We start from the raw sequence: 12,240 nt of genomic DNA on the forward strand, positions 1-12,240 counted from the left end.
AAGTTGTCTGGATCTTTTTTCTTTGTATCAACAGACCTCTCAGATTTCTCAGTGTCATCTGTTTCCACAGATCATGTATCTGTGTTGTGTGTGTGTGTGTGTGTGTGTGTGCGTGTGTGTGTGTGTGTGTGTGTGTGTGTGTGTGTGCCGTTCACACGGGGACTCGATGTAACGTCTTGATAGCAGTGTGTCAAGATGGAGGCGCACGCTGTTTACCAAACAAAGCGCTAACTAACAGACCTCCATGCAGGTGCTGCTCGCCAAACACAAAGACGACAGCAAGTTCTACGCCGTCAAAGTCCTGCAGAAGAAAGTCATCTTGAAGAAGAAAGAGGTGGGCTCTGCTCTGCTGGCACACTGGGCAAATGTCTTCAATAGCACTCTTTCCTGTCCTATGTCTGCTTTGATGCCTTCTGGCCAAGCTGCAAAGTCTGATTTAATCATCGTTTTCACCTGAAAAGTTAGTTAATATGAACACAAACCTAACCTACACCGACCAACCTAAACCTACCTAAACCTAACCTACACCAACCAACCTAAACCTAACCTACACCAACCAACCTAAACCTAAACCAACCTACACCTAACCTACACCAACCAACCTAAACCAACCTAAACCTAACCTACACCAACCAACCTAAACCTAACCTACACCAACCAACCTAAACCTAACCTACACCAACCAACCTAAACCTAAAACAACCTAAACCTAACCTACACCAACCAGATCCTATTGCTTCAGCCTTAATGCCGAAACCAGAAGCTTCTAAAAGACAAAATAAAATAGCATGGTGAAGAGGTGCAGCACTTTGGACTTGGCCCAAAAGTCTAATGATGTCATGGAACATAACATTACAGAGTGGATTATGCTGGTTTGAGTCAATGAATGAATCAGTATTTGAAAGAAAGAAGGAAAGATAGAAGGAAAGAAAGAATGGAGGAAAGAAAGAAAGCATAACTTTATCATTTATCATCGAAAACATTATTTTTTGTCTGAGACGGAGTTATAAGTGATTAGACAGAAATAAGTGAAGACACAACTATGTGGTTATTATCAGGCAATAAAAACACATATCTCAGTGAGCCAGGAGAACATGATCTGCTGTATCTGAAGTGTGTGTGTGTGTGTGAATCTGTCTGAGAGTGTTATTATTCGTGACCCAGTCTGTTTCTGACCGAGCGATACCATCTCAATGTTATCTAATCTGCAGCTTGTGTTCTGTCCTTTGTCCTGACGACGCTGGCTTTTACAACTCCCACAGAGTAAACCAGTGACAACACATATCTGATCAAACACACGTGCAGGCCCGTCTGTTGTTCAATCAGACTTTTCATCTGAAGTGCTACCTTCACCTGTTTGAGCCAGGTGAAGTCATGGCTCAGCTCAGGTTGAAGTGTTGTTGTTTGGTGTTCAGAGGAGAGAGATGTGCGCGCGTCACTCAGTCTTACCAACCTTAAGAAACCCGATAGTAAGAAACACTCACACTCTCTTTTGATCTCCCCCCGCCGTCGCCGCCGATCTGGGGAGAGGCGCACATGCTTCCTCCGATACATGTGCGGTCTTCAGCCGCTTCTTTTCGCCTGACAGTGAGGAGTTTCACTGGCAGGACATAGGGCATGGGAGGATCATGCCATTCCCAGAACAGGCGCCCCCGACCGACCAGAGGAGTTGCTAGTGCAGCGGCCAGGACCCCACCGGCTTCCCACCCGCAGACATGCCCGTTTGTGTCTGTAGGAACGTCTGACCAAGCCGGAGGTACCGCTACCGGGACTTGAACTATGTCTCCGCTATGATAGAGAAACCATCTGTCTTCTTCTCTGGTGTTTTTTTATAACGACTACATCTGAGTTGTGTTGTTTGTCATCTTCAGTCAGCTGCTGCCGATGTCATGTGATGACATGACGACGCAGAGACACAGATGAAGTTTCTGATCTTCTCTCCTCGTGTCTTCTGCTTCAAGACTGCTTTGTCCCCTCTCCTCCTCCCTCGTGACTCTGCCATGCCCTAACACGCGTGCTGCCTGCGCGTGCACCAAAATTAATATTGTCACGGTCTTAATATAGCGATCAATATCTTATGTCAAATTATTAGGGCCTATTACAAAAAAACAAAACAAAACAACCCAAAAAAGTATCAATGAACAAGCCTGAGGCTGCGTTCACGTGCTCCTCGGAAGCTCTCCTACTTACCCGTTGTAGAGTGGTAATTATGACAGGACACCATTCACGTGCAAAGAGCAACAAACATGGATGCTTGTTTTCTCGTGGCTGCTGTTTTCTTACTAAAAGCAAGTAGTGGGTCATCATGGTAGCTACATAGGCCATAATGTGCAACTACTCAAAATAAATGATAGCTACTATCAACAGAATAACAAAATATACAACTTTTTACAGCCAATTGGTGGCACGGACGGACTCCATACTTTCTGCCATTGTTGTAGTCCCGAATCCTCACGCAGCGTCACAATGTCGGGAACTTCTAAATAATAACCTATTGGCCTTAGCCCGCTGAGGCAGCAGGACACAGATGAGTTTCCCTTCTCTTCCTCTATCCTCTCCTCCATCTGTGGTGTTGATGTTCCTGCTCCTCCTCCTGCAGCAAAAGAACATCATGGCAGAGAGGAACGTGCTGCTGAAGAGCCTGAAGCACCCGTTCCTGGTGGGGCTCCACTACTCCTTCCAGACCCCAGAGAAGCTCTACTTTGTCCTCGACTATGTCAACGGGGGAGAGGTACGCATCTTAAAATTAGAATCTCGAAGAGTTCCGTTTCGTTCTCTTTGGTGACACCAATGGCAATGAGTGGTAATTGCAGGTGGGATCCAAAAAGTGTTGATGTAATGGTTATCGGTCAAATTCAATTGCTGGGCAAAATAGTCGCATAAACATGGATTGAGTTTGATGGTTGTACACATTTGTGAGGCTCTAATTAAAGTGCACCTCACCTTGAATAAAGCACATGAGGTCTGAACTGCAGATTGAGTGTTGCTGTGGCTCAGTGGGGACGCAGCAGGCTGCTCTGTAACCATGTACCTATATTACCTAATGAGTCATCCTTTCATTCTATCAAATCAGCACAAGCCTGGCAGGCTGCCAGCAGCAGCGCCCCCCTGTGTCTGCTTTCCAAACACACAGGTCCCGCAAGCAGTTAACCCCACTGCCCCGTCCCCACTGCCCTGTCCCCACTGCCCTGTCCCCACTGCCCCATCCCCACTGCCCTGTCCCCACTGCCCTGTCCCCACTGCCCTGTCCCCACTGCCCTGTCCCCGCTGCCATGGCTCACACTCACACTTTGATTGTCGGTATCAGTTATCTCAGTTATGTAACATTTGAATATAGAAATTAAACTCTCTCTCTTGCTTTCTTTACCTCTCCCTCTCTCTCTCTCTCTCTCTCTCTCTCGCTCTCTTTCCCTCTCTCTCTCTCCCTCCCTCTCTCTCTTCCTCCCCCTCTCTCTTTCCCTCTCTCCCCCTCCCTCTCTCTCTTTCCCTCCCTCTCTCTCTCTCCCTCTCTCGCTCCCTCTCTCCCCCTCCCTGGCTCCCTCCCTCTCTTCCTCCCTCTCTCTCTCCCTCCCTCCCTCCCTCTCTCTCTCTCTTCCTGCCTCTCTCTCTCTCTTCCTCCCTCCCTCCTTCTCTCTCTCTTCCTCCCTCTCTCTCTCTCTCTCCCTGCCTCCCTCTCTCTTCCTCCCTCTCTCCCTCCCTAGTTGTTCTTCCACCTCCAGAGAGAAAGGTGTTTCTCGGAGCCCAGAGCGAGGTTCTATGCTGCCGAGGTAGCGAGCGCCATCGGGTACCTTCACTCGCTCAACATCGTTTACAGGTCAGACACACACACACACACACACACACACACACACACACACACACACACACACACACACACACACACACACACACACACACACACACACACACACACACACACACACACACACACACACACACACACACACACACACACACACACACACACACACACACACACACCCTAAATGTAGTCCAACACCGTTTACACAGTCAAACAGCAGAAGCACAAAGGACTGACTGTAACTGTATCACACAAAACCATAAATCTGCCAATTATCCGTTTCTACTCTCTTATTCTCTGTTTATTCTTGTCTTCTGCAGAGATCTGAAGCCAGAGAATATCCTCTTAGACTCTCAAGTAAGTCCGATTCATTTCAGTGCCTTCACACTCTCACATCTGAAACTCATATTTTTTCTATGCTTTCCCTGCAAATATCTATTTGTACAACGTAAATAGAAGTGCATGCTTGTGTGCGTTCTAGGGCCATGTGGTGCTGACAGACTTTGGGCTTTGTAAAGAAGGTGTAGAACCGGAGACAACCACCTCCACTTTCTGTGGGACCCCAGAAGTGAGTGAATGAAGTGTGAAAACAGACATACTGTAGATACATAGGAACATCGCTAACCCTTTATTTGACAGGTCCCTAACAAGTCTTTATTTGACAGGTCCCTAACAAGTCGAGTATGTCGTGTCACTGTCTGTGATGTTTACGGTCTCCGCCCCCCTTTTTTTTTTATCCCTTCTTCTTCTTTACTTTGAACTGGACCTTTGTCTCTTCTTCTGTGGTTTCTGTCTGCAGTACCTGGCACCAGAGGTTCTCCGTAAGGAGCCGTATGACCGGACAGTAGACTGGTGGTGTCTGGGAGCGGTGCTGTATGAGATGATCTACAGCCTGGTATGTCTGCTTAAAGTATAAAACCATGGTTCTGAAAGTATAAAACCATGGTTCTGAAAGTATAAAACCATGGTTCTTAACCCATTGATACCTGATGCAGCATTTGTGTGTGTATCCCTTTAAGACCGCGAACCGCGTTAACGCGGTTCACGGTCTTAAAGGGATACGCACACAAATGAGGGATATATACACGCAAATGCTGCATCAGGTATCAATGGGTTAAAGTATAAAACCATGGTTCTGGGTGAGGCTACGGTACGTTTACTGGTTCCTTACCAGTTCATTGCAGTTAAATTGTATATATTTGTGCTCACTGGCTCCGCCCCCAGCCTCCGTTCTACAGTCGTGACATCGGTGAAATGTACGACGGGATCCTGCACAAGCCGCTCCCGCTGCATCCTGGGAAGTCGGACGCCATCTGCTCCCTGCTGCTGGGTCTGCTGCAGAAGGACCAGCATCGACGCCTCGGCGCCATCGCCGACTTTGTGAGTGGCACTGGTGCATTATGTCACGATATATATCGTCCCACGATATATCGCGATATCAAAACGTGACAATACGTATCGTTGAGATGAAATCTCATATCGCGAGGAAAAAGAAGCTGAACATGGTGGCACTGATCCGCATCCGATTGCATGCTCGCTCTCCTTTTCGTTGCTTTGTTTGAACAGACGAGGGACGTTACAGTCAGACACGGAGGATGAAAACGGTGAAATGACTCAAATTAGCGTGGAGGATGCCCCCTCAACTTACCAAATCGATCGCAAAAAAATATTGTTAAAATATCGTATCGTATCGTTATCGTGAACTGAGTGTATCGTGACACCCCTAGCATTCAATGTATAAATCTCTAGTTTGGACTGCAGTTATTCTGTATGTGTAAAGAAAAGTGGTCCACTCATATCTGGTTTAAATCTAAATTAAGGACATGCAGTCAAAACCCTCATATTATAGAACCTGATGTTATTAAATGTACCCAGAAGTCATAGATCTGTTTGTGCAGAGTTAAGGAGATTTACATTAGCGTTAGCCACTGAAAGAAACCGCAATACTCCTGAATATGAACATGTCTATTTGGGAGATAGATATTGGATCAATTTGATCTTCTGCTGTCTGGCATATTATCTAAGAAATTATTATGAAAAAGTTGACCAAGATGCCAAAAGTGTCACCACCTTCATGACTGTAAGAAGCAGGCTGTGTAGAATCTACAGAAACGAGCTGTGTCGCAGCTCTTCTACAACTGAACATTTATATTTTCCATATTGTCACTAGTGTCCACAAATGAATCAGTCTGAATATGTACAGAAAATGGCTGTCGAAAGGAAAGCAAATGACATTTGACTGTGTAATTGTCCTATAACTGTATGATGTATAATTTAAAAATCTCTCTCTCTTTCTCTCTTTTTTACAGTTAGAAATAAAGAACCACGTCTTTTTCTCTCCAATCAACTGGGACGATCTTTACCACAAGAGAATCACTCCTCCTTACAACCCAAACGTGGTGAGTCCAGATCTTTACCACAAGAGAATCACTCCTCCTTACAACCCAAACGTGGTGAGTCCAGATCTTTACCACAAGAGAATCACTCCTTACAACCCAAACGTGGTGAGTCAGGCCGCCTGTCTGTATCCTGGAACCTGGATCCTGGATCCTGTCTGTCTCTGCAGCCTGTCTGTCGATCAGCTGATCCACCTCCCTCTGTGTGTCTGACTGACTCCTCCTCTGTCTGTCGATCAGCTGATCCACCTCCCTGTGTGTGTGTGTGTGTCTGACTGACTCCTCCTGTCTATCGATCAGCTGATCCACCTCCCTGTGTGTGTCTGACTGACTCCTCCTGTCTATCGATCAGCTGATCCACCTCCCTGTGTGTGTCTGACTGACTCCTCCTGTCTGTCGATCAGCTGATCCACCTCCCTGTGTGTGTCTGACTGACTCCTCCTGTCTGTCGATCAGCTGATCCACCTCCCTGTGTGTCTGACTGACTCCTCTTGTCTGTCGATCAGCTGATCCACCTCCCTCTGTGTAGGCTCGTTTGAGATGAGCAAGTTCTGCGCAGATTCGACCAGCGCCTTGAATCAAATTGTACATTATCAGCTTTATTTTAGCATGCAAAAGTAGCGCGAGACCCATTCCTGGCTGTTCATTGTCTAATGAGTCTCGCATTTTGGTCCTCCGCTGACGCCACTCTCTTACTAGAGGACACTAGTAGGCATTACAGGTTGTATTTATGTAAAATATGGAGTGACAGCTTGGAATAGATATCAAATTGAAGTTTCTACACTTCACTGTGGGTTTGTGATGCACCTATGTTGAACCAATGGGCGCTCAGCTTGATGCGTTTCTCGTCATCCTCTGTCATCCGCAGTCGGGCGCAGTTGGTGGGGAGCAACTGCGGCGCCTCGCAGATTTGGAGCGAGGCGCTGCAGTTGCTTCCCACCAACTGCGCCCGCCTCGCTCTCACGAGAGTCCCGTGGCTCACACAGTCGGAGCAAGTCGGACAACTTTTCTAACCATCATGCAACAGGGCAAGCAAGGCGCTGGTCGATCTGCGCAGAATTTGCTCATCTCAAACGAGCCTGTTGTGTCTGTCTGACTCCTCCTGTCTGTCGATCAGCTGATCCACCTCTCACTGTGTGTCAGACTGACTCCTCCTGTAACTCTCCCCACATAGCAACGTTGCCTCTTCTTTTTGACTGCCAACCTGTCTTTTCCATCTGTCTGATTGCAGTTTCACCCGCAGCACACTGAGTCTGTCCAGACTGTCACTTGAGTCTGCCTTCTCAAATATCTCCTCAAAATAATAATTTCCATCGAGCTGTTTCCCCAACACCTTTTCCAGCCGGGCCGGCCCGTACAGCAGGGCCGGCCCGTACAGCAGGGCCGGCCCATACAGATGCCTCTTGATTCTGCTGTGGCAGCAGGAAATGCAATACGATTTTTCCCAGGAAAGAGCTACCAGACACCGAGCAGCACATGTAGAAGAGTGAATGAACCGATTATAAATCGAATCACTATTCGATGAATCGGTGATACGGAGAAGCAAACATGCACTTTTATTGATCATATAAATAAGCAACATGTTGCAGATGACCTCCTTTCAAATGTACGTTTTCTCAGTCATTCCATGTCTTCTTGGTGCATTTTGCAGAAGGGCCCAGCGGACACGCAGCACATAGACCCAGAGTTCACCAGAGAGATGGTTCCCGGCTCGGTGAGCCGGACCCCCGAGTTCAACGCCGGCACCAGCGCCAACAACGCCTTCAACGGGTTCTCCTACGTCGAGGACAACTTCCTGTGAGGCGGCATGCAGGCTCCTCATCCCACAGGAGGCCTGGGTTAAAAATAAGACAAAGCAGTGTTTCAAATATATGAAGAACCAGGGAAGTCAAGCACTTCATGTAGACGCGCCACACTCAATCTCTCCTGTGTTGCTGCTGCTGCTGCTGCAGGTCTTCCTAATGAGTCCTTCTGGTGGTGGAGCAGCACGTTTGGAAAAAGACAGCGTGTCAAAAGGCTACATCTGTAGTCTGCTGTCTCATACCATCATGTAAGAATGAGCAGAACATACAGGAACCACAAGCACTAAGATCAGCTTTAAAACACAAAAGGAAATTATCACTTCTTCCATTGACTTAGAATGGAATGAAGATGACGTAAAGGCTGGATTCACACAAAAGATCCAGCTTGTAAATCTTTTTGGCACGATTCTGTTACGTGCAGATGATTTTTAGCCTGTAGATAGTAGACGATGGTGTTGATTCATTTTGTTTTTTTTTGATCATGTAAATCAGCTGTCAACAGTTAATGTTATAAAAAAAAATGCAACGTCTGTCTGTAAATACTTAAAGGAACACTCCGCCCATTTTCAACCAGCTTTGTATCATTAGAACATCAGTAGTATATCAGAAAACTGTAAACGCTTTTGAAGTCTGTCATTTAATTTGACAGTTATTGAGTGTTAAAGTGTGGACCAGTGACATCACTGGTCCACACTAACTCAAATTAATAACTCATTAACTCAAATCAACTCTCAGTAACTGTCAAACTATTCATCATTCATCTAGTTTGACAGTTATTGAGAGTTGATTTGAGTTAATGAGTTATTAATTTGAGTTAGTGTGGACCAGTGATGTCACTGGTCCACACTTTTAACAGTCAATAACTGTCAAATGAAATGACAGACTTCAAAACAGTTTACAGTTTTCTGATATACTACTGATGTTCTAATGATACAAAGCTGGTTGAAAATGGGCGGAGTGTTCCTTTAAGCAGCTTGGCATTAGGTTGATATCAGAGTATACCATGGAGCGCCTCTCTGCCTGGGAAATGATTGCTACCTTTGATACCAAAGATCCGGTCCAGAAACTTAAATCACTTCTGTTTTAACGGTTACCCAAACAAACTTTAATTTGAAATTTTTCTGATCTCATTCTTAGATTCTCAAAAACCATGCGGACGCATTACATTTGATGCCGAAACTATTCTATTGTAATTCCCAGTAGACACATGTAGTGGAAAAACTACTGTTGAACTGATGCAATGGAAAAAATACTCATGACTATATATGGTGACTCCTTATTGATGTTATCTCAACTTGCCACCACACGCACACACACACACACACACACACACACACACACGCACGCACACACACGCGCACACACACACACACACACACACACACACACACACACACACACACCACTATTTCCCTTCAAGGGTTTTAATGTCACAGGCTTTGAATGATGTATCAGACGCTGACGCTAAGAGGAAACTCCAACTGGAAAACAACAAATCTCATTGACTTTGTGTCATTTGTCTGAATCAGTAATGAAACCTCCACTCCGGAGGAAACAGTGCATGTTAAGCCTTCCTGTCTGCTGAGCCTGTGAGCGTAGCATGCTGCTGCGTGCCGCGCTGTTATTCCCTGACTGATCCTGTAAACAGAGAGGCTGACGCGCGGCCATCAGCGTTACAGCTGACTGAAGCAAAGATCCTAGTCTCTGTGTGTGTGTGTCACATGTGTACATAGAAAACGTATCAATAAATCAAGCGGTTGTCAAAACATTGACATGTTCTTTTTGGATGAGCTGCTAATTGAGCGTGCGAAACAGAAACAATGTTATATGTAAGTATTGTAAATAACCTATTAGTGGCCAGCTGCTAAATGTTGTATGTTAACAAAAAAAATCTCCAGACCGGGTGACGGGCTGGAGTGAACTTACCTTAGTGAACCAGTAGGGTTCAGCCGGCCTTCTCTCCACCCCCAAGTCCCACGTCCTCCGGTGACAGAGGCTTCTCCAGGGCAGCTCCCAGGCTCTGGAACTCCCTCCTCGCCCCCTGACACCAGAGAATCATCAGAGTCCCTCACAGTTGTTCAATCCCGCCTCAAGACCCATCTCTTCTCCTCTGCCTTCTATTGAGTTCCCCCCCACCTATCCCTGTGTGTCTAAATGGTAAATGGCCTGCGTTTATATACCGCTTTTATCCAAAGCGTTTTACAGTCAGTAGGTACATTCACCCATTCACACACCGATGGCGGCAGGTTACCACGCAGGGTGCTGGCACACCATCGGGAGCAATTTGGGGTTCAGTATCTTGCCCAAGGACACTTCGACATGCAGACTGGAGGAGCCGGGAATCGAACCACCGACCTCTTTCATCCAAAGCGATTATAGTGACGACCCGCTCTACCTCCTGAGCTACAGCCGCCCTTGTGTCTGTGTCAAGCGCTATATAAGTCCCACGTTTTATTATTATTATTAAGCATTTTTCCTTTAAATCTGTGTGCATGTACCAGTTTGTGTGTTATTATGTCATCCATGTGTGTGTTACTGTTTAAACAGTCTCGGTGTGTGAACATCTCTGCCTCCTACTCTTTGTGAGGCTTTGTTGACAGACATTTTTTGACAGAAATCAAGTTTTTACAAGTTATTATTATTACAAGTCTGCCAGTGTCACATCACAGCCAGCACACACCAAGACGCTATAATAAATAGGCTACATGACCATAACGACCAAGATTGAACCATGCACATGAACTTCATCACTTCACCTTACCCCCTAACACGCACGCACGCACACACACACACACACACACACACACACACACACACACACACACACACACACACACACACACACACACACACACACACACACACACACACACACACACACTAACACGCACGCACACACAAACACACAGTGTGACACAGAGTGAAAACTCTTAATAGTTAGTGATGCTGATGAGAATAAGCTCAAACTCTGTCACCTGGAATGGCTAAGTGAGCTTTTTTCAGTTGTGCTGCAGTGTATTCTCTGCTCCTGGAAGTAGGCTCCTCTTTACTGTTTGGTTGTAGTTTCAGAAGGTGGAGGTCCAGTTGTGGGGCTGCGAGGTGGACCAGAACTCCAAAATCTGGAGATATTGGTCATCATGCTTCCCCCTTTATCTCTAACACCACAAAGTCAACCTTCACTCGCTCCATAATGTCTCTGCATCCCAGCTGAAGAACAAAACAACGAACCAGCCAAGAAAGTTTGAACAGCCCCATCATGACTCTGAGTGTAGTAGAGGAAAGGATATTAACATAGATCAACAACATTTGAGGGTAAAATTGTCTATAAAATACTCAAACATTGGCTGATTGATCATACATGTTTAAATATTTTGAGTGAATGAATTAGCAAAGCGGTAGTATTCAGTGGCTGCTTCCAGAGTTTGCGGCTTCTTTTATTTGAAATTATTTGGATGCTAAATAAATATTAGCCAAGTGCCCATATTGCACTATCAAATACAAGATTAGATGGTGATGGATTTCAAACACAGTTAAGCGGCAGATCAGAGAGATTTGACAGGATATTGTGCTTGTGTGTGACTTAAGCACACAGGAGTTCAAAGTCCTTTTGGCACCCAACTTCTTTCATTACATATTAAGCATATTGGCTTTTCACACTTGTGCTCTGCAAATATCATGCTCCTCCTCATGACAGATTCATGTTCGCAGACTGTGATTGATTCATGAGAAGCATGCGGCTGACTTAAACAAGTGATGTGAATTAATTGATATAAACACCTATATATATCTACCTGAAGCTGTCATTGATTGGACATGTAACCTTCAGCAGGAGAAAAATGTTGCAAAGACTGGTTAGCGGCAATAGTTGTTTATTTTAGCCTCTTTTTTCTTTTCTTTTTCGACCCATTTGAACCTTTTAGCTGGTGTGTGTACCATTGACAGTAGTGTGTACTTACAAATGTGCGGCGTTTTCTGTCGCCCTCTAGTGGTCAGATGTTGCATTTACTGTAAATCCACCTCTAAGAAGTAGGCTACACTTAGCAGCATTGTGCACTGACCTTGGGCACAGAAGGCAAATTGATTCAGATTGTCTGAGGCAAAGTTGCTTTTAAGGCAGATTTTTAGTGCTAAAAAGCTTCCACAAGCTTTACTGCAGTGCTCCAACCAACGTGTGCACCAACGGCCGTTTTGAAGTCAGTTGAAGCAGCACCCGTCTGCTTGATTCCGGGGGGAGGCTATG

General features: G+C 45.7%; 1 protein-coding gene across 2 annotated transcripts in view; it reads left to right on the forward strand.

The window, feature by feature from the left end:
* sgk2a (serum/glucocorticoid regulated kinase 2a) overlaps positions 1–8,607 on the forward strand; it is a 14,611-nt gene extending 6,004 nt beyond the window's left edge. For both annotated transcript variants that reach the window (XM_083656598.1, XM_083656597.1), the window contains exons 5-13: positions 251–334; positions 2,600–2,731; positions 3,702–3,814; positions 4,123–4,159; positions 4,284–4,370; positions 4,602–4,697; positions 5,027–5,182; positions 6,112–6,201; positions 7,850–8,607. In XM_083656598.1, the coding sequence (XP_083512724.1) occupies positions 251–334; positions 2,600–2,731; positions 3,702–3,814; positions 4,123–4,159; positions 4,284–4,370; positions 4,602–4,697; positions 5,027–5,182; positions 6,112–6,201; positions 7,850–7,999 (945 nt within the window). In that variant the 3' untranslated portion in view covers positions 8,000–8,607. The remainder of the gene's footprint in view (positions 1–250; positions 335–2,599; positions 2,732–3,701; positions 3,815–4,122; positions 4,160–4,283; positions 4,371–4,601; positions 4,698–5,026; positions 5,183–6,111; positions 6,202–7,849) is intronic.
* Positions 8,608–12,240: the final 3,633 nt, after the last annotated feature.

The sequence above is a fragment of the Poromitra crassiceps genome (genome assembly GCF_964638095.1).
Source record: "Poromitra crassiceps genome assembly, chromosome: 20".
Lineage (NCBI taxonomy): Eukaryota > Metazoa > Chordata > Actinopteri > Beryciformes > Melamphaidae > Poromitra > Poromitra crassiceps.